This window comes from Varroa destructor, unplaced genomic scaffold, assembly GCF_002443255.2.
Source record: "Varroa destructor unplaced genomic scaffold, Vdes_3.0 BEIS01000002.1, whole genome shotgun sequence".
Taxonomy (NCBI): Eukaryota; Metazoa; Arthropoda; class Arachnida; order Mesostigmata; family Varroidae; genus Varroa; species Varroa destructor.
Genome location: NW_019211455.1, coordinates 36508049 through 36530131, shown reverse-complemented (window position 1 = coordinate 36530131; position 22083 = coordinate 36508049). Strand labels below are relative to the sequence as shown.

The following is a 22083-nucleotide window of genomic DNA, read 5'->3' as shown; positions in this document are numbered from 1 at the left end:
ACACTAATACTGTTAACGCCGGCAGTACCATTTCTCCCAAGTTTGAATTTGGCCAGCTTTAGAGTGACGACATCCCCAGATGTCTGAAGTTGAAGAATAGCTTCACTTAAAGGCTTCCCTCTTAGACTTGTGCCATTAATAGCAAGAATCCTATCTCCAACGTGAAGTGCTCCCGTTCTGAAATACTCACAGGTTAACGAATTATTGTTGTTGTCATGTCTTTAATGAAACAAAGGAAAGCGAAGTATGTCCTTTAGAATTGCAAGGTCATGCTCTGCGATCTGCTTGTCAGCAGAAAGCCAGCGAAAAGATCCGTCGCGTTCGGTCTTCTAGAAATAATAAAAAATGTTTTCCATATGCAGACAGGTATATACAGACAGATATATAGGCTGACTGGTATTAGCTAAGTCCTACCTTTCGGCTAGCCCACCCTGGGTGAGACCAGAAATTATAATTGGATCAAACGGTTCCTGGGTTCCCGAAATTGTGATACCGAGAGGCCCTCCGTTGCGCGCGACCTCGACCGTGTATACAACCGCATCTGGTTCATCTGGTACTCCTAGTAGTGTAAGTAAAAAAGAAAGGGGTATTGCCGAGAATATTAATGCACACCAGTGTTATGTATTTTACTATATGGATGACGCACAGGAGGCATACCAAAGTCACAATTAAAGTGCATTATCTGTGTGCCTGTTACAGTCTACAGAAAAAACCTCCCAGTAGTTGTTAGCAAATGCATAGTCTTGTCATTACGTTACCCCATATTGTTATACCATTTTAGCAGGAAATCATCGATCTTACTTACGTTAGTTATATCCCACTGTTAGGTTTAAGATGCTACCCCAGTGATAGAGCAATTTTTATTGTGGGTGATTACTCCACGAATATTAATATTTATTGATATTAAACCTAACAAAGGATGATAATCCATTAAGTCCCACAGCACTAAGGTACTGAAATGTAGACGGAGAACCTAAATCTTTACGGCAATACTGTGTACTCAAAGTGGTGAAACACTGAGGTCTCGCATTAGCCCAAGTAACAAAAAATAAGCTAGTTGTAGCTCAAGCGGGCTTTATCACATAAGGGTAATAAAGAGTGCCAAATTTAATTAAGTGTAGCAGGAGGAATAAAAAGAAATCGGGCCACCTCATAGTTAACCCACTTTGACGCGAAACAATGACATGACTGTATATGATGGAGCGTACGTGGTGTCACACCCTATATTTCATTACATAGATTTGTTTAATAATAGTATAATGGTTAACACAAAGTGAAAATATATTGCTAGAATTAATGACACCAGATATACGATTCATGGGTTCCAGAACGCTTTGTATAATAAGACAGAAACTATCGGGAACAACACAAAACAAATCTACGATAAGCAATATTATTTTTAACGTTCACGACATTGGAATATCTAAGTTGCTGAGAAAACCTTGACAAAACTCGCGCCTAACTTAGAGTAGGAGCAAATGTTGATTTTAATATTTTTTTTCAACGAAATTAGTATTTTAACAAAAAATCAGATACGCAAATATAGTCCTTCCATGGCTTACCGCTACAATGCTCATCCTTACGTATACGCAGCTGAACAACTCCCTGGCAGTTCTGTAAAATGCGGGCTGCCTCTTCGATTGTAGAACTTTCCATTCGGAACTGATCAATCGCAAGAAGTTTGTCACCAGGCTGAAGTGTGCCCGACCGATGGGCGATGCTGCCTCGCCGAACCTCTGAAATAACGAGCGGATCACCGGAACTTCGTTCGCGTGGTGCTGTGTGAAAACGTAAGTTCACCGTAAGAAAGATGGCGTTTATTTAAACGTCTTTTGCAATTCATAATCACCGTGTCCAGGATGCTAAAAGCTTTGCTGTGTTTATTTCTAGTCTCTTAGCAGATCAGGTTAAACAAGGATCAGTTAACCTTGATAGTTATAAGTTGGTCTTAATATATTTATAATCGAAAATTTGGTTAGGCGATCATATCCGGCTGACGAATTTAAATGTATGTTATGGTTATTTTGGATGGCTACCTCAGGTAGCCAGGAGTTTCCAGATCTGATTATTAAGAGACATTTAACTAACCAGTTATAGTAATTCCTAATCCTGGACCTTTTTTTTCCAACTTCACAGTGAAGGTTCCACTGGATGCGATGACGGATTCGGCAACATCAAATTCAATCTGCAACGTAACCTTGGGTCTGCTTTTGAGCAGAAAGCGGTTCAAATCATCAGTGGTGAGGCTCTCCACTTTCTGATGATTAATCGCTAAAACACGATCGCCAACTTGTACCACTCCGGATCTGCACAATTCAAGCATATACGTTAGAATGCCTAGACAAAATTAAACATGAATAGAAATATCGAAATGTAAAAGACAATGCAATAAGCATACAGACGCGACTACTACTATAACGAAAATAACTATACAGGCAGATGACGACTATCAATATATATGTAGTGTCCTATAGTGAGGGCACCACCACAGAAATAACTGAGAATCTTCTAAACGTTCATAATTCTCAGCTACAAATAAGACGAACTAAAGGCTAGTATTATAAAGGTGTAGAAAATCAAAGCCAACAAAAAAAACTGTCAAAAGTAATAGCCCGGTGGGATCAATTTCTAGTTCCCTAAGAAAGATAAGACTCCAATATGCTACGCTACTACGTGGCAATCATGCCCAGTAGGCGTGCTTAAACATCGTGTTAAAAGTACACACTTATCCTTGACGGTATATAGGTGTGAATTTTATCACGATGACATTACTCAAGGGTGGCTTTGCCCTTTCGTATCACCAGAGCCAATCTGTGCATATTCTTTAGTTGAAACACGAGAAATCCATATGGACTATATTTAAATACGTGGCCACTAAAGGCGACCGCAGAACTAACAAGGACGATACCATAACAAAATGTGATGCGTGACTATGGTTATTGGGCCCACAAGTATCTTGCCTTGTGAACTTCCTCGCTTCGTCTCGAACAACAATATAATAAGCGCTTATTATTGTAATTGCCATTAAGTTCTTTAATTTGCGTTTCTTCTGTTTCTTCTTTATGGAAGAAAGGAGCTCTCATAAAAAGTTATGACTGCATTATACGTATATCTAAAATTGTGAAACAAGGAGATTTATTTCAAACGCAAAAACTAACCGGTGGTTTTGCATTTATCTGCGAAATCGTATGCTACAAGAAAAGGTTCGATAACTGGCAAAAGATGTAGAATAGTTTTAAAATACCGCTCAGGGTATGCCCATCGAACGAGAGAGCAAAACGTTTTTTAAGTTTATTGAAAAACTTTTTTTACTTTAATGCCCCATCTTATAAATGCTATTTAAAAACGGAAAAATAGTTCTTAACGTGCAACCCCATTCGTACGGGCTGTCGTATTGTAGTGGGGATTTGAGAGATGACAGCTATACCAGAATAGAACACGTCACGAATGATGACACCACATACGCACGCTTATAGCTTTCCCCGATGTATAACAATATAAACATCTTAGGACATAGGCACACACGATTTGGCTGCAATGCTGTTAGTAGTTGCGGAACTGTTAAGTACTTGACATTTTTTCTAGCGAGAACTATAGCATCCAAGGAAAAATGTGATGTAGTATATTTGTCTTGCTAGATATCTGTCGATTGTGATCTCCTTTTCTCCTTACATTGTTTCGTCATTAACTTATTTTTAGACCGAAGTATGGGTGTGGAATTCAATAGGCCCGGTGAACCCTATATATATTAAAAGTTCCTCTAAGAATACCAGTCGAAATTGCTATTCATTAAAACATTGTATATATACTGAGTATTCCACAAAATGAAAAGGTACATAATCCTAGTAAGCGGTGTCGTCAACAACGATAACAGACTACTTCGTATAACTGTGTAGCTGTAAGTTTATGCTTCAAGCTCCATAACTAAGCCTACTTTTGTTCTACTTAACAGTAATAACGATGAGTAAACTTCACCTATCGGCTGGACCTCCGGGAACGATGCACTCGACAAAAGCGACCCGATCTTTGCTTCTGAGAGTAACTCCGTAACCGCCCTTCTGGGGATCTGTAGCTAGTACGATCTCAATGCTCTCAACATGACTGATCACGTGTTGAGATCGGGATCGTTGCAGCTCGTAACCCGGTGGGACAAATACAGTACTATTTCATAAATACAAATAAACAGACACGTTATAATGTAAGTTGGGATGTCCCTGCACATACGACGCACGTGCTTCTATTACAGAGAAGTGATGTTATTACTTCAGCGTTCGAGATATCACAATTAATATAAATGCTTCACCTGTACAAAACTGTAGCTATGGTTTAATTTAAAAGAAAAATGTACGCGTACCTATCACCAGAAGAGTCATGACTGGGTCTCCTTCGCTGGCCGCAGCTGGAGACACTAGGCAAATGATCCGAGTGGTGTCTTCGTAGACTGTATTGCCGTTTTGGTGTAACATTCGTGTGATGCGGAGGAATTGGCGGTAGGGGATAGTTGCTTGATGATGTGCTTTGTCCACCTATAGATGACAGTGTATTGTAGCTACCCGATGCCTTCATCTGCTGCTGCTCAGCATACTGTCTTAACAAGCGGCCAGCTGGGAGTATTTCGAGTCGTAAGACACTGTCGATGCCTTCTTGAAGCATCCGCTGAGCTTCTGCTGCCGACGTGCACGCCAGCTCTAACCTTACTCCGTCGATGGCTAGAATCTGATCACCTACATGTAAGGCTCCGCATCGCTCGGCAATACTGGCTTGTCGAATACTTTCAATAACGATTCCTCTACATGAATGATCGAGTTGAGTTAGTGTAACGCCCAATCGGGTGATACCGGTGTGGGCTCTGTCAATCTCTACCAGGACAGGTCCTGACGCATTGCGGACGGCGTCCATTACAGACACATCGTACTCGATTGTAAGCAGAACCTGTCGTTCCACTTGTTTTAGCACGGTCTTGGCTTCATACAACGTTGCACCAGTTAAGTGAACGTTATCAACTGCAATGAGCCGGTCTCCAGGCTGTCAGAGAACGATATTTCGACGTCAACAACTGCTGAGCCAACACATTGTAGGTCTTATGCGCATACGCATATATGTAATATTAAAAATATAACAATCTATCTATAAATGTTTATTGTTTCTAAACAATAAACGGAACTCATTTCGATATCTGTTTCGTTGTAAATTTTATAGTACATGCGAGCAAATTTAATGTCTAGGCTCTCAGAATAGCAACAGTGTTTAGGATAATAACACAATATTTGCTGCGTAATGGGTTGACTTTTACCTTAATTGTTCCCTCCCGATCGGCAGGCCCACCGGGACGAACATGGACAACAGTGAGTGGCCTAGATTTCAGGTTATCGACGCAAGATCCTCCTCGCAGAAGAAAGCCCAACGATCCATGAGGGTCCTTGTCTAGCTTAATCTGTATAACTTTGGGGCACACTGACAAACTGCCGTCTAACACGCTCATCGCTGAATCTCAGTGCACCATGTTGATGAGTTCAACGGGACGGGATCGAACAATTAGTACAGGTAACAGAATGCAAACGAGAGGCACGATAATTAATATTTTTACTAAATCTTTAACTTTAATGACTTATAACACTCAAACTACTCAATAAACTCAAGGCTGCCCTTGACAGCGTGACCATTTCAATTTTAGTCATTGTATATACTAGGTAAAAATCTGAACAAGAAAACAGACCGACCCGACTGTTTCAGCTGTTGCCTTTAATGCTAGTGCTTAGGCCATGCGATAAATGTCAATTGGAAACAAGAATAAAGACTAGTCACGTATCTACTCTTGTCCTATTTTTAAATCATCAGCGAGCATCAAAATCCCTGCATGATTCAATGATCTCACCAAGATTCATGATATGTATTAGTCAAATGGAGTCATAAATTTTTTAATATTACACTACTAGAGCCATTTATAGCCATAAGCAATGCCTTTCGATAAGAAAAATAACTAGCCATAGTTCAACTTTTCTTTTCATCATTAGATCATTCCATAGGATTTCTATTTGTCCGGTTAGATGATTGCCGGTAACTTAGTAATAATCGTTGTTTCATAAATATTTTTAAGGGATATTAGGGGATGCTAATCGGTACTTCTGACGCATGCGCGATTCTCAATTAAACTCTGGATACTAACCATTTACGTAGTTAATGTTGAGCATGCTGATGATTGATTGTTAGTTGGAAATCGAAGTCACACCTACAGGATCCACTTTAGAGAAGAAGAAGCCCACCTACTGGGGTTCGCTAATATAGTACATAATGTATGTAGAATGAATAGCATTTACACAATATCGTCTAAATCATCTGTGAAAGATACTCTTCAGGCTGTAGTTTTTATCATTGTTCCCGATATAGGCCACTTCCGTTGACGTTGCTAAAACTAACTAACTACGCCTGGTGCTTTTCCCAGAAAATTTAACTCGTTATTGACTAGCACAAATGAAACTAGAATCGTTCATGTATACTGTGCATTTATTATGTTTCTAGAATTCTTGAGCCGACAAATTTCCACCATATATTTCTAGGGGCTCTATGGTCCAGAAACGATCCAGAAAATGAGCGATCTACGAAAGCAGTTCATTATGACCTATCTATCAGAGGAGGAACCGAAAAAGGGAAAGAGGGATTGCCTTGGGTTTAAAGAATGAAAGTTAACAACTGAGTTGTGAGAGACGTTTAAGGCGGGGTTGAAACGATCGCATCCAAAAATATCGTAGAGACCTGACATATGAGTGGAGCAAGGCACGTCAACTTGTCTGATCAAACCGTCTAATTGCGTTCGCCTGCGCTTATTCCCGTGACGGCACCAATCATTGTTGTTCAACGATAACTGGTTTGCGGTAGAGGTAGCCCAATATGGCGCAAAAAGGAAGAGACGGAGGGAGAAGTAACGCTAAAGTTAGAATGGCTTTTTCCATTGGTTTCAGTGATAAATGAAAATGAAAGATGGACGACAAAAGGCAAAAAGGGCCGCAGATTCCCCAGAACAAACACATGATAAATAAGTCTCCAATCCAAATAAGCATTACCCAAGCACTCAGCAATAGTGGCAATGACAAAGGTACTAGGATGAGTTTTGCGATCATATCAAAACAGAACAAGACTCTAGCTGGAGAATGGTATCTTCCTACTGCACAAATAAGACAAAAAAAATACTCGCAACGGTACGTCCATCGAGCATACTTTGTAAGTACATACAATATTACTAAGGCCTAGCTGGAGTTGAACTGAACGAACAACTTGTATTCACACTTGATTACAACGGATGGGCTATAAGAAGCACATCACACACTTCATTCACGTCCAATCGGTACTCGAAACCTCAGATTGAGAGATCGAACACTTCAATAAATTGCGTAAAAAAAGAAAGAGCCATAGTTAACTGTTATTACCAGCTGCATCTTTCTTTATTTCTAATTTTTAATCAGTACGACACACCAATTATCACAGAGGGAAAAACGAAAAGCGGACAGTCTAAGGGCACTGCTTCGTTCGCAAAGCGATTGTGTGTTTGGACTAGAAAACATATTTGTCCGCATTTGGAGACCTTTGCCCTGAAGACAAAGCGTCTGCAAGAACCGTGACTCTAGAAACTAATTTCCACATACCGAGAGTTGTACGTAATAATACATCTCTGTAATTATAATTATGATAATTGTTATCGTTATTATACGCTGGTTTACATCTCAAAAAGAAGGCGCTCATATATTATATCGATGTTGTATGTTATTTAGACAACCGTGAGGAATGTTGCTGGCGGTGATAAAGGAACAGCGGAAGCAGATGGGATGCCGCCGTCGTCGTCGTCGTCGTCGTCGACGACGACAACGAAGCTTTCTTCGACCGGCCATCGGGGGTCCACACTTTGTACTTGACGAACGTCGGCCTCGGAGCCCCTGGAACGGACGGTCCCTCAGTCCATATAGTACATGGATCTAAAGGATCCCCCTTATTTTCCAGAAATGCTGGCCGGTAATTGACGGTGCCGTCGATCGACATTGCGGTCGATCTATGGTGCTTACTGCCCTCGTCTAAGCTAACTTGGGTCAACTAAAAAAGTGTAGCTCGTGACAGCACGAACTCACTCGAAACATCTTAAAAAACTTTGCTTCAAGAAATTCCAAGCGTTAGTCAGGATTGACACTTCACATGAATGGTCGGGATATGTTCGTTAAGGAACTACCTAAGAATAGCCTCGGAGAAAAAGGAAAATAGCAACTATTAACAATGATACAATTGGTTAATGTGCAGATACGACTAGCGCACTGGGGCATTCAGAAATAGAAAAAGGAGAGCGGTAATCGTCTAAGAAATGCTACTGGCATTAAACAGTAAACGTATTGTTCAGGAGATACTTACGAGCAGGAGGTATTTCGTATTCAACATCGAGTACAAGCTTGGTTTTGGCGCTCTCAACAAGTGCAGTGACATCATCGACGCGCATTCCTCTCGTAGAGATTCCGTTGACGCTGGTGAGCACGTCACCCTGCGAGAGCATATCCGAGCGGTGGGCTAGTGACCCCGGAGGAAGGTGGGCGATACGGGGGCATGCGGTCCCCGCGCCCCAGCCACCACCGCTAAGTAGCACTAGACCCCACGGCTCCGCCTCAGAAGTTCGTTGAAGCTCAACAACAGAATGTGCTCGCTTTTCTTCTGCAATAAATCAAATAATCGTAGGTAGTCTAATAAAACAAATATATAACTGATGATGATCTGCAGTAGGTGACGAACGGTTCGTTGCAAAATTTCAATCTTGTAAATCTGTAACTTTTGTGTACAATAAGTCCATTTGAACTTGCCTTGAAATAGGGCATATTGGACGAGTGCAGTTACCTGTCAAGAACTTCGGAGTTTTGAGTTGGCACACAGGGGCTTGAACAATAGATGACATTCAATATTTGCCATGGCTAAGATCTAACTAAGGCGTTTCTATATTTTTAAATTAGATCATAGATTCGTTCGGTAGAAAATGTTGGCCTTCAGGATCGATTTGGACTTAAGTTCGCTTGCGTCTGAAGCACCCATCCTCCATCCTTTCTTCGTCCTTAAATCATGAAACAGACGCTGCGCGAACCCAATATCTAGGAATGACAGGAGTGGAGAGTGTGAAATCATACTCGATTGAAATACCTTGAAACTGAATATTAAAACAATCTGTCCTATTGCCAAACAACGCATTATTACCGTTTGATAGTGTTTTATATAGCCTTTTACAGTTATGTCTCGACTATCTAGTAATAAAACATGATTCCTTATAATATAGCGGTCGTATTTACAATTCGTATCGACTATTTTTTGTTAATGTCGCGCTTACTATATAGCCATAAAAACGATATGCATTTTTCGTTGCTAGCCCTTATTATTAACGGCGACAAAGGGATATCTATTGGAGATATCTACTAATACAGCGGACTAAATGCTAAACTACACTTCATCTCTGCCAAAATTATATTTCCAACAAAATATACGCGCACCTGGAACATCGGATTTTCGCTGTGTGATTTCTTCCTTGATGAGAGCGGTAAACGGAGGTGACGAATCTCGTTTGCGCACCCCCGTGTCATCTGAAAGTTGTTATTATTGCACCCGATTATATAGATAATTTGCATACACAGATATCCCAATACTGGGTCAAATTTTTTTTTCTTTTTTGAAGTAATAAAGTAAGTTCTTCGAAGAGGGATCACAGAATCAATCTCATTCTTGGTGTTATTATTCGGGCTAAGCAGTGAATCAGAAAGCTTAAAGGTCCAAGAAAGAAAGTTTGAGGCGCTGAAAAATTCTTACAGCGGACAGTGCGACGTGCCATAAATAACAGTTTCAAAGAACATTCGAAAATCGAATGGACAACAATAATTTGACCTGTAAATGAGAAAAACGGGATATCAGAGAAACATTCAGCGGCCTTCGATAATACAAACCGAAACAGCAAAAGGAAAGGAGATCCGAGATGAGTTCATTATGATATGAAAACACTTAACTGGGTCTACGTTGCTACCTTTTGAAAGTCGAGCTTTTTTTTCTTTATATTCGGCAAGGCTGAGATGCATGAAAATAAGCCCAACAAGAAGAACTTGCTCGACTAGCAACCGCCTCTGTGAACGTACGTGTCGTGCCGATACATGCTAAGGACTTGCGGCACGAATGGAGAGACACGCTGGATTTGTGCGGACTGGAGTATCGCAAAAAAAACCGACACGACGTACATTTACCGAGACTGTCAACTATAGCTAATCGGTGTGCCTTATAGGATATATATAAATACCTAATGCTTATGGTTAATGCAAGCAGATGAGAAGGAGCCATGTGATAAAAGTAGATTAAGGTAAAGATGTAGCGTTAGGAGTGACTGTTAGAAAATAGTTGGGTATCCTATAGTAGGTAAACACTTGGTTATTGAATTTTATTGCACTAAATTCAAATCTTGCAGTCTCGCGCTGTGCGGATCTTAAGCAACAAACTTAGTATGTAACGCATCTGTTTCTCTGTGGCACCCTAAAAGGATCATCTAGATCCTGTTCGATTATGCTGATTTGTTTCCTCGGAAACCTTATGACAAGATCTAAAGTTCTCCACAAAAGAAAAATGAGGGTTAGAATAAGCTGTAAATACAATTTTCAAACAATGCATGGCAATGATTAAGTCTATTGTTACGGTATGATTATGTCTGTTCCATAAGTGTGATCAAGGGATTAATAACCGACCCACATCCGTTGTAAATGCTATAGGGGTTACCATAATACCTGAACATCAACGAATTGTTTAGTCAGCAAGCCAATACACAATTCCGTTGAATCGTAAATTCCGTATGATTATTACGTTCTAAGAAAAACATGTTTGAATAGCTCAAAGTGTGCAACTGAATAAGACGTGTATCACTTCTTACATACGGAGTGTTCTTGGTCTGGTTTTTACTACAGATTTACGCCAAGATGCGTATGTACAACAAGTATAATTAGAATTTCAGGACGTTATACTATTATATGAAATAATTCGCGGGGCGGTAAGGCGATTCAAGTTCGTAAAGTTGAACGTATTCATAACAAATGTTGTTTTCGAACCGGATGATGTTATTACATGGGCCAGAAGCGTAAGGCCGACTTAACCGGTATAATGTTTTTTAATTACGCAGCTTACGAGTTTATAATTGTAGCAACTAGAAAGAACTCACAGCGAAAATGATACAAAATAATTTGTATATCTAATATTACGTCTTCCTGTTTTACTTGATAGGTAACAAGGTTATATATTGAAAACATTATAATTATCATAATAAAATACAATAGACACGTAGAGTTCGTAGTGAAACAGGTTAACCATACTACTACATATTTAACCTTTTTAAAGGAAGACTACACGGCCCGATTATCAGGATCCACTATCGCTTCCCTTCAGGTAAGGTACAACCATTAGGAAAAAGTCCACTCAGAGCAAACAGGGTTTAACGACACCGCCGCTCAGAACAGCCACCCTTTCAAAAAACCAATTCGTCTGTCAGTGAAAAAAAGAACCAGTGATATAGATCGTCCTATAACTATTTATGCCTTTAGCGAAATTTGAAGAAAAAAGTAGATGCTTCGAAGAAGACTAAAGTTCTGTGTTTAGAAAGCTGAAGAAAAACGCTTTTCTTAATGCAATAAAGGAGATAAACCTTTATTTTAAGTGTACGTTGAAATATTTGAACCAGTTCGTCAGAAGCCAGATATACCCAGGTGCACAGGAGGATGAGGAATAATTAAGCAAACCGCTTACAATTAGCTTACCCAGATGTCGAGTGCTGCGGTTTCTAAATATTAAGTCATAAATCTTTCTGAAGTAACGCTTAACGGCAGTACCTAACGAAAAACCCGAAACATTTACTGTTATTCTTTTTTTTTGGTAAATGAAAAGTATACATACATCCTCTTCAAGCATGTCTGGAAATTGATAATTATATCGATTACATCGTTTGTATATATATATATATATATATATCTTTATGAGACGTTCAGAGGAGATCCTAACCTATGCACTACCATAGCGAAGAAGTTGCCATTTTGAAATTGATCGCAATCTCAAGACCTTGACTCTTGCATGGCTGTTATTGTTGTTCTAATAGCGAATAAGGTGAATGTTTCTAATGCCGGTTCAGCTTTGGAAAGTGAAATGGCATTCTAGATGTTTGCAGTATATTTGATAAACAATCTGACCTAGTGAAGTCAATTGTAACATAAAAAGGTTTTAGTCTTCCAGTATACTAATCAATTGGCTAAAAACAAGCGTATCGGTGGCAGACTGTTGTATCTACGTGGAGAGGGCAAATGTAGTGCAAAAATGGGACCCGATACTGACTGGCCTCACAATGATGTTCGGCGTATCCATAAATTAATTTGATTTACTAAGCTATTAAAAAAACATTTTTTTCACAGAAGCGCTCGTCAAACCGGGATTTTTATCAAGACCCAAATGGCAATAATAAAGAATACTCTGTTCCTCATGCCGTTTTTTGGCGTGCAGCAATGTGAACTTTATCTCACCTCGAATACAGTTTATCATGGGCGGAGGTCCGGACAGTGGCTATGCCAACCTGTAACCAACCCATCAGTTGGCTCATCTGGATCGCTTAATACGTTTATTCATGCCCTTTATGGTCAGACTAATTAGCGCACCGCCCAACTCTTTCTTTTGCCACGTTGAACATAGGCCCTTTATCATCATTTGACTCGACCTTCTTTTCCAGTGTATTAAAGCATTAGCGCAATGCTATTCTATCAATTTGTTATTTCCTTTCTGTTCTACAAGACTTTATGTATGCTGGATCATATACTGCGCACCCTCTGGACGCCTTATAGCACAAAATACGATACGTGGAGTCAATAAAAGTATTGAAGTCTGATGACGATTGCTTAAACACTTAGTTAGAGCCGTTCGAGCCTGCCTTTTTTTCATTTACTATGTTTAGACATGCATTATGGCATTGTCGGACGAGTTTTATTTTAACTCCAAAATACTATTCATCCTATTTTCGTTTTCCTTGACCAGACAGTATACTCCTTCTATTTAAGTTACAAAATTTACAATAGAACGCTAAAGCAAAGTTGCATTGTCAACGACTACTAATCGAATAAATTATGTCTGCGCGTCGCTAGACCTAAATTTGAATTTAGGTAAAAACAAAAAACAGTCCAATCTCTGTCTGTTTTCCTAAATATGACAAATGTTTCCTACTTCGTCCTTAGTATGAGCATTGAAACGAAATGTGTTAATTTTCCTTTTTCTAACAATATGTGTTTCAATAAGCCCTAAATTACTTTCTGCAAATAAAATCAGATATTATTAATGATTATATATTCTTGTGCAGCATCTTAAACTGACTCAAGAATTTTCTTGTTCAAAGTCCGACGGAAAGTTGGTAGCCAGGACCAAGTTGGTTGACCGACCAATGGCGAAATGGCCCGAGGCGCATTATTGTGCGAAGCTTCCTTTTCGCCTGCTGAGAAGTAGGATATCACATAAGCGCTGTGACAGCCTGGAGCGTCTGAACCTTCATCTTGATCGTTGCCAATGATCGCCACAGCTGTGTTCATCTGTCACTCACGTCAAGAGCAGAATACGGCGCAAACATCTTGAAAGACTTTCTTTTTGGCTTTCGTTAGTACAGACTCCTTTGCTATTGCTTCTTATACTACCTTACAACTGAATTATAGCGTAACAACTAAGCTATGAAGTCTATTTAATTAACCCACGACGGTTGGTCGGTGACCATTTTGCCAAGCCTGCTTTTTCAGCAGTCTGTTTAGGTCACAGTCAAATTTCTCTTCAAGAAGATCTGCTTCATTCGAGTGTTCTGTAACAATTGTTTTCATAATTAATTATATCACTGATATGCTTACGCAAGAAAATGTTATCATGAAGCTACATTAATGGGATGTGTATTACACACTTAAAAAAATATAGAACACGTAGATATATACAGAGAACGTTCTATAGTTACGCTTATAATTGAAGTAAACATGATTTGTCCTGTATTTTTTTCTCATTTGCTCTACTTCTCTTCTTTTTCTTTTTTATTTTGGTTATGCGATTACCCTTACTATAGCAAAATAAGGTTTGCCTCGTAGACACCACTTTCACCATTTCCAGAGTTTCCCATGGCGAGTTCACGCGCCTGTAGTCGCTACTTTTTGGATTTTTTGGAGGTGTTCCTTAGTCGACTTCTTCTTTTAACCGAGAATCATAGAAAGAAAGAGCTCAGCTTATAGTAGTAAAATAATATGCAACGTGTGCCACCTCTGTGACGACGCAAATGAACCACATAGAAGCTGAGGTGGCTTAGATGTGTGTTTGGCCACCCGACGGTCTTTCTCTCAGGTTAAGACGCGCCCAAGACGGGGCCTCTAGGCCCTCAACAGAGATACTACTACAGCTACTGCTAAAGGTTGAGCAGAGCAGTTGGCTACTGCTACAACCACCCTGTGATCCGAACAAAATTATCACGATCTGGCCTCAGGACAGGACGATAGCATAAGAAAGATTTAGTCAGCTGGTTTGAGAGCTGACTTCCTTGCACATTGGAAAGACATTTGGCGCTATATAATCGTTCAGTAATACGCATTGGAGTAATTAGATGAAGAGGTCTGTGCTGAGCTACTATGCTATTCGTGAAAGATATTGGTAGGAAAAAAGATTCCAAGTGAAAGGGATATATTGAAATTCAAATCCATATTACTCACTTATCGTAATCAATCGATGTATGCGGGACACTGCGATCACGCTTCTGATGGCAAAGCCAAATCAGACTGACACTCTGCCAGCCTGTTTTAGATCTTAGTTTCCTAGGGGAGCACGCTTCTACGCTTCGATGGGCAGATGATGGAACTGGTGCAACTAAGATTTAGCTAGTGGTAAACATTTATGGTCTAACAATACAAATGATAACAATCAAGAAAGTTTTTCTGGCCCGATCAGTTGTTGGTCAGGATCAGTCACAGTAGCATACACTTACACATAGGCGACACAAAAGTCCTTGAAGATGACCTCAGTACAATTTATTGAAAGAAAACCTTTGTTCATCGAAGAGTGTTCGCTACTCAATATTTTACAATGGAAAAATAAGACCTACGCGATAAAGCGGACGCTGAAAGGTGCCTGCCGCTTTTTCCCTGTGCGTGCACCGAAATTAATGTTTGTTCCTACAGCATTGTTAACTAAGCCTAATCTCGGATCCTACAAACACGTGATTATAAAAAGGTACGAGTTATTCTAGGTTTTAAAATTCGTAGCTCGACTGTGACCACGCATGCCGCGAAAGTGCCTTTACAATATTTTAAGGACAGACAAGTATTTTTTTTTTCTTTCGAAAGTCATTTTTCTGGTAATCGAAGTAAAGTGGTAACTACGTGGAGATTAAAAAGGTTTCGATTGGTAGATCTAATATTAGAATGTTAATAAGCAGCCGTTTAAGTATTTCAGTGAAATAGATTCATCGATAGCATTAATTAATTAAGTAAATTGTATGCGTTTTACATCTTGAACTTTCAAGAGAAATTGATCTGCTCGTAACTATACAATAGTTAATGTCTATATATTAGAGGTCGATTTAGTTACGCACACATTAATATTTCACGCACGTAGTGGCCATATGATCAGAAACCCGGTTGGTCCGAAACTAGCAGAATACATCGACGGAAAAATTCCTCCTGTGAGGCTCTGAAGGTTGTATGACGTAAATGGTGGAAATTGTAGATATTTATTAGGGCACTATTTGTGGCCCATTTAGGATTCGATTTCGTGATTACGTGTAAACATAGACTTTTAACCCGATTGCGCCTGCCAGCTGAGTGTAAAATACAGAATACGAGAATAGAGCGATAACTGAAAAAAACACTTGTTCCATATGACTCGTTCGACCTAATTTAAGGCTCCAATAAAATAGTTCTTAAATATGTATTCAGTATTAGTTAACCCACTGAACATTCCATTAAGTAATATCTCTTCATATATTAAATCAATCCTAACGATAGAAAAACTGTGTCCGGGAAACATTACTGTTTCTACGGCAAACAACATAAGTCACAAAAATAAAAAGCGAGCGTATTTGGATCTAACAACAGAAGAAAACGCACGTTCTCATCATTTTTTACAGACAACTGGTTCATGTATAGCGGCTTTTTCAACGCACCTTTATTCTTGTTAATCTTATTAGGTAGTTGGAATACCTAACCTGATTATCGAAGTTTCCCATATTTTCTTTAATATTCACCTCCTGATATGCGATGTCTACAGTGTGTGTTTCGCACCGACCACTACGTTCGACGCTGAGAGACAAAGGGTGACAGATATGGGTCGTCCAGCGATTACATTTTAGGCAATGTAATATAGTTTCGTCGTCTTCGTCTACTGAGTTTGCTTGGGCTACCTGGTCTTTCAGCTTTCGTAAAACGCTAGATGACTACTGAGCTTGAACGGGCTTCACTTGTTAACGAAGCAAGTATTCTTATCAATATTGTGAAGAAATCAACCAGTAGTAACGGAACGAGACTAAACATGCGAAACAAACAGAATAAAATTAATGGTATTATTTGTATAAAGCTATTCAGTAGCTCCAACGGAACTGACAAAGCATCTCAGTAAATATAAAGGTTTAATTTTATCAGATTTTTCACACAGTGTGTCTAAATAGTATTAGAATCTCCGGTCCAAAAACTTCCAACTACACACCAATAGTATATGCAATTAGATATATATTTGCGTCAAATCTTCAACTAAGTACGAGTATGAGTGCCATCGGATAATAATCAGTTTAGAGACAAAGATATATTTGAATGCTGAAGTTAAAAACAACAGATGTAATAAGGAAGTAAAGAATTTTGACTGTCAGGTAAAGCACCGTTTTAAGAGTTAAGCTGACGTTTGTCGCTGATTTTTATTGCCTTCATAAAGATAGCCAAAGAACAACAGATGCCTGATAAAGCAGACTGTGCTTACGTCATCGTTGGTTTTGCGTTACCACCTGTCTGGATACGGTCCATCAATATTTTCACCATAGTTTTTCCGAATCCTGATTTGATCATAAGCCAAGGATTTGCCTTATACGCGAATTTGTAGTCCATTGTTTACTAGTCAGCCAGTGATATAGCGTCTAGGCAACGCGTGTGCATATAATTTCCATCCCGGCTTATGTTGACGAGTTATTCGGGTGTGCATTAGTGTTCCATAATCGTTTTATTTCTTTTGAAGGCAGTGCTCGGCGGGAATTGCCAGGCGGTCACTCATCTCTGAGCGAAGGCTCTGTTCCACTGACAAGCGACAGTCGCTAACGAAAATGGCACTCTTGCTGTCGTTATCGTTCTAAGACTCTGCTCTCGCCTTTATGCAGGCATTGATGGAAGAGGGGTAAGGAAGATACATTAGGGCGAGAGCAGGCTGACAAAAAATCGTCTATTAAATATCTGCGATTACCTTTGGCCCACGAATAACGCCCACAAACTAATATCTGCACACGTCAGAGAACCAAACGCCAATAAAGCGGTCGACTTTCTTCTAAGAAGCTTTCATTTAGTACCACCATCGACTGCAATAAATATTCTTAAGCACTATTTCACGCATGGCCATCGCTACCGCAAGTTTAAGTCGAAAACACACCTTATCCTTATCCTTGTCCTTGTACATTTTTATTGCGGCAAGTTTAACTAATTATTCTGACGAACCCCACAAATGAGAGAAATGATCAGCAACTAACTCGTTATGCAGTGGCATTGACTTTCGTCATAGATAACCGTGGTTTGATTATCGGCACGATGTAGTTTTTACGGAATTGTTCCCGAACACGTTCTAAAGGCATGAGAGGGATTTTTCCCGAGGATTTCAATGTGAAATTCTTCTGACAAACAGACTTCTTCCCAGTTTTCACTTTTCTTTTTCCAATTTTTAACTTGCTTTGCCCACTGAAGACAATGTCGTTTCACTCGAGCCCTAAACCCAATTTTTTTTTTTGAGAAAACCTCAGTTCAGCCTCTTTGAGTCCGCGATCTTTTAATTTGGTCTATAGGACGAACCAAACCTACCTTTTTGGAGTTCGTAAATAATCATACGGTCCTTCCTATTATCGACTTTACGCGACCATAGCGAAAGGTTTTTCCTCTCGTTCTTAGCAACATTTGCGACCACACGCTAGGAAACGTTTCAGCGGCTTCCCGTCACACAAATTCACTTTGACGTAACAATTTACTAATCATTGTTTTCTGCTAACCATTGTCTTTTGCTTCTCAGTAACATTTGGCCCTCTTCTCACTCCCACTTTACGTATGGAAACACGTAATCCACTCTAATCAGTTGGGCTGATTTAAACACGACCACTTATTTGTTGTACGTCGATAACAGTCTAGACGACCGAATTCAACGCGCCGACGGTACGTAAACGTAGCATTAGCCCGAAATGTAAATGCTGGACTGCCGCTGAAATCCAGTTACAGTACGCTATCAAGCCTCCGATCACTGAATATGTCGGTTTTACATATTGCACTTGTCAGCAGTTACTGACCCCTTAATCGATATGTCCCAGGGGGTATCGAGGTGTCGGCGCAAAGTGAAATAATACTGCTTCTATAAGCTAAAAACCGTTCAAGAATATCGCTTTTGTGCTGCCCAATTGGCCTTGGGAGTTGATACCATTTGATTGAGTTTGTCGAACACCGAATATATATTAAATGGTTTTATATGCTCACTTTAATATTAGTATATGTGTTGTTGGCATGTGCCTATGAAATTTTTGTACTACTACTAGTAAAGGTAAATAATAATAAAAATAATAAAGTCAATAAAAAAATTATTGATCTATCTTTGCTGTTTGTAATGGTCAGTATGAAAACTGAGAGCATGAAAATTAACTACAAAATTATCTATTCGGTTAGAAATAAACAACAACAACAACAACAGCCTAACATTAGGCAAACGAACCTGCGCTATGCTTCTGTCCAGCTCGGGGTAGAGGCGGTAAATCATAGACAGAAATCATTTAAGAATACTTCTATAACTATTTCCGCGGATCGATACATATATATAACATATAAGTCTAAGACATTCACGTACGTATAACGTCGCTAAAGATAAGACGTTAAGCAAAAATCTTCTGTTGATTCCCGCTAAAATATTGTAAAACTCAAGTAAAAATCTAAATTGGTTTATCAACTCCGACCGCAAGAGTGTTGTAATTTATGGACACAAGTAGGGCGAGAATTTTGCTCCTTCACTCTATTGGGGCAATATGAAGAAATACAGTAATCTTAGCACTAGGGAGCATATATGGTGTATTCGCTTCGAAAGCTAATTGTTTGGCCTCAGGTTTTTTCTGAAGCAATTACATACTCCAATGCTATTGAAATCCAATGTTGGCTTTATCGTAACGGTGATTCTAATGGCTTTTAAAGACACTATGGATACATCATTCAGATGGTTCTCCAGAACCAAGATAAGGCATCTAGACCGCCAAGGTATTTCTTGATTAAATCGTACCCTGGGGGTCTGTTGCAAAAGAAACAGGCCCAATAAGGCCCTTCAGTTTTTGATGCACTACTGAAAGGTGACTCCGAAAACCTGTGAAATAGTTGGGAATCAGCTTCCTTACTCTTTTAGATTACAGCGGAACTTACTCCTTCAAATTAAATTATTGTATATTTAAAATCAACCTAGCTATCAATGTCTTCGCTTAGTGGGTTTCAAAATATTTTTGCTTTTCGGTTAATGGTACTCACTTAAAATTATTGAATCATCTTCTATGCGTAGTGCTTTTCGTCTATCGGAATCGGTTTGAAGCGCGGGCGGTGAACTGCACTTCTTAGGCAGAAAGATCTTCTTAAGAAAGCCCATCTTCGTACTAGTGCCTAGTCACCACTGACAGGCTGTCCTTTTTGTTCTTAAGCAGCTCTAGTATTGTTCAACTCGCTGTGTTGATTCGATTCCCTTTCATATGTATTTCATATAAAATTTCACATTCACTTTTGAAGCATCCCCATTGCGAGTCAACGAGGATCCTTACCATACGTATAACAACACTTAACTAACCTCAATGGAAATGGTAGCACTAATCCACTACGCAAGTGACGCACTGGATAACGTTTCACTATGTACGATACTAATTCAAAACCAATTTGATATTCGGTCCGAAAGAGCGTTTAGCCCATGAGAAAGAAACGCGGAGCGAACGGAATCTCAGTGGTGCTTTGCCTCCAGTACATAAGCGTCAGTTTGACAAAACGAACTATATTTCTACCAGTGGTTGACTAAAGGGGATGAGAAGTTTACAAATGGCGACGAATGTCGGTATCGACCTGGAGAAGGCAACACTGGTGCCCCGAACTCGCTCTAGCAACATCAGCATCGGCGAGCCCGTTCGTGTGGTACGTAGACTCGACCTGTAACTGTTTGTGTTTCTGTGTCTTCTGCCACTTCTAAACCGGGTTCTCTCCTACCAGTCTTGACAAAATAATAGACAAAACAGAGCGAAACGTATGCGCACCACTACGATTACTAGCACGGCTAACACGACAATACGACTACAGCGACGCCTACAACAACTACGACCATCGCTATCATTAAAACAGCAACGACTGCCATTACCGGCGCTGAGAGAAAGACACGATCTCACGTTTGGGAGAGGGAATCAAGCAAGCGACCGATAGACCAACTACTAGCACCACTATTGCTACTGTTGCTGGCCAGAAACAGCGAACTCCACCATTCTAGCGGTGGCGACAACAGCACCGAGTGAATGAACAAAAAGCGCGCGAGCATGATTGCTTCCGCGGCAGCTACAACTCGTTTAGAATAGAAACGAGATAACTACACGTCCGTCCTTTCGTCCGTTCACCTGCCCGCTTGTGCAGCATTTCGTACCGTGTCCGACGCCCTGTAATAATATAGGTCAGAAATAGTGGTACGTGGATGTGTACTACAAATGACCGCAGCACTTAACACAGGTAGTGCCGGTACGGCGCTCAGGAGTCGGAAGATTGTCGGGTGAAGTCCTCGGATAGGAACCGTACTCAGTTACAAAAAAGCTTGCTTAGAGCTAAGAAAAGCCAACATGGGGGTTTAAAAACTATCATGGGGATTCTCAGGACCATTACGGCACGTGGAACCCATTGACTTTTGGCCTGGAGTAATGGGTGGGTGGTTGATTGCATAAGAGAATAAATAAACAGTTGAAAATGATGAAATTTTGTATAGTTGTGCAGTCGGCCAAAGTTTTTTTGCGCTTACTTTGTATTGAAATAGTTCGTATTTGAATATGAGTAACGCAACTTTAAGTATGTCGTACCATCCTGAAAGACGTACACAATTCCGGTACTTCATCTATTGTTATAAACATTTCGATGCAATCGCCGACAGAGTATACTTTATTTATAATAACAACTACTTCTGAATGCTTTGCTTAAACCATAGCTATTCCAAAATGCGTACTAGATCCGATGAGACGGACTGCGTTTGTGCCTTTTAACAGGTTTTAATTAATTAATTAACAGGAATCTGTTAATTAATTAATTAATTAAAACGAACGGTAGAAGCCAATCGAAGCAACGTAATATTTGCTGAAAATTATAATTTAGAGTTAAAAATTATACAAACGAACTTAACAAAACCAGCTATAGATTGACTAAATCCTATAAACCCAGAATAAGAAATATCTTCTAATTTTATTAAAACCATGTACAGCAAGAACCGGTATCACAGTATCCCAGGGTCACTACATTTTGAAAAATGCAATGCGGTTATGTAACTAGCACGCTTATATAAATCGTGCAATATTACAGATACAGGTAAATTAATTAAGCCGTTTTTGCTTACTATTTTCTATACGCGATAGATAAAATATTGTAGATTTACAAATCGACATTATTTCAGTTGAGTGCTGGTTTAAAGCGGATCTCACTTCAATTCCATAGAACTCTTTTTCGTTTTTTGCGAAGTTGAAGATTGATTCCACAACCTGAGCGGATGTCACATTATATCAGAAAACATGAAAATGCTACAACAATGATCCGTTCAACTCTATTTACGCGAAAAGTTCGTTGG

The 22083-nt window shown here is 39.6% G+C and overlaps 1 protein-coding gene and 1 long non-coding RNA gene across 11 annotated transcripts in view; one reads left to right on the top strand and one right to left on the bottom strand.

The window, feature by feature from the left end:
- Grip (Glutamate receptor interacting protein) overlaps positions 1 to 22083 on the bottom strand; it is a 48436-nt gene that overhangs the window by 6565 nt on the left and 19788 nt on the right. The window contains exons 1-12 of one of the 10 annotated variants that reach the window (XM_022791120.2): positions 19764 to 20682; positions 16274 to 16551; positions 9507 to 9596; positions 8866 to 9113; positions 8392 to 8685; positions 5294 to 5484; positions 4355 to 5025; positions 3976 to 4161; positions 2089 to 2306; positions 1563 to 1778; positions 415 to 559; positions 29 to 177 (exon numbers count right to left, since the gene is read on the bottom strand). In XM_022791120.2, coding sequence (XP_022646855.1) covers positions 29 to 177; positions 415 to 559; positions 1563 to 1778; positions 2089 to 2306; positions 3976 to 4161; positions 4355 to 5025; positions 5294 to 5484; positions 8392 to 8685; positions 8866 to 8923 — 2128 coding nt within the window. In that variant the 5' untranslated portion in view covers positions 8924 to 9113; positions 9507 to 9596; positions 16274 to 16551; positions 19764 to 20682. Of the gene's footprint in view, positions 1 to 28; positions 178 to 414; positions 560 to 1562; positions 1779 to 2088; positions 2307 to 3975; positions 4162 to 4354; positions 5026 to 5293; positions 5485 to 6166; positions 6846 to 8391; positions 8686 to 8865; positions 9114 to 9506; positions 9597 to 16273; positions 16552 to 16998; positions 18023 to 18077; positions 18686 to 19763; positions 20683 to 22083 lie in introns of those variants that run through there. The other 9 variants (XM_086978562.1, XM_086978563.1, XM_086978566.1 and 6 more) reach the window with 9 other exon arrangements.
- Positions 1651 to 5459, top strand: LOC147757743 (uncharacterized). Its single transcript, XR_015319905.1, has 3 exons — positions 1651 to 1790; positions 2137 to 5074; positions 5320 to 5459. It is a non-coding gene; the product is annotated as an uncharacterized LOC147757743 (long non-coding RNA).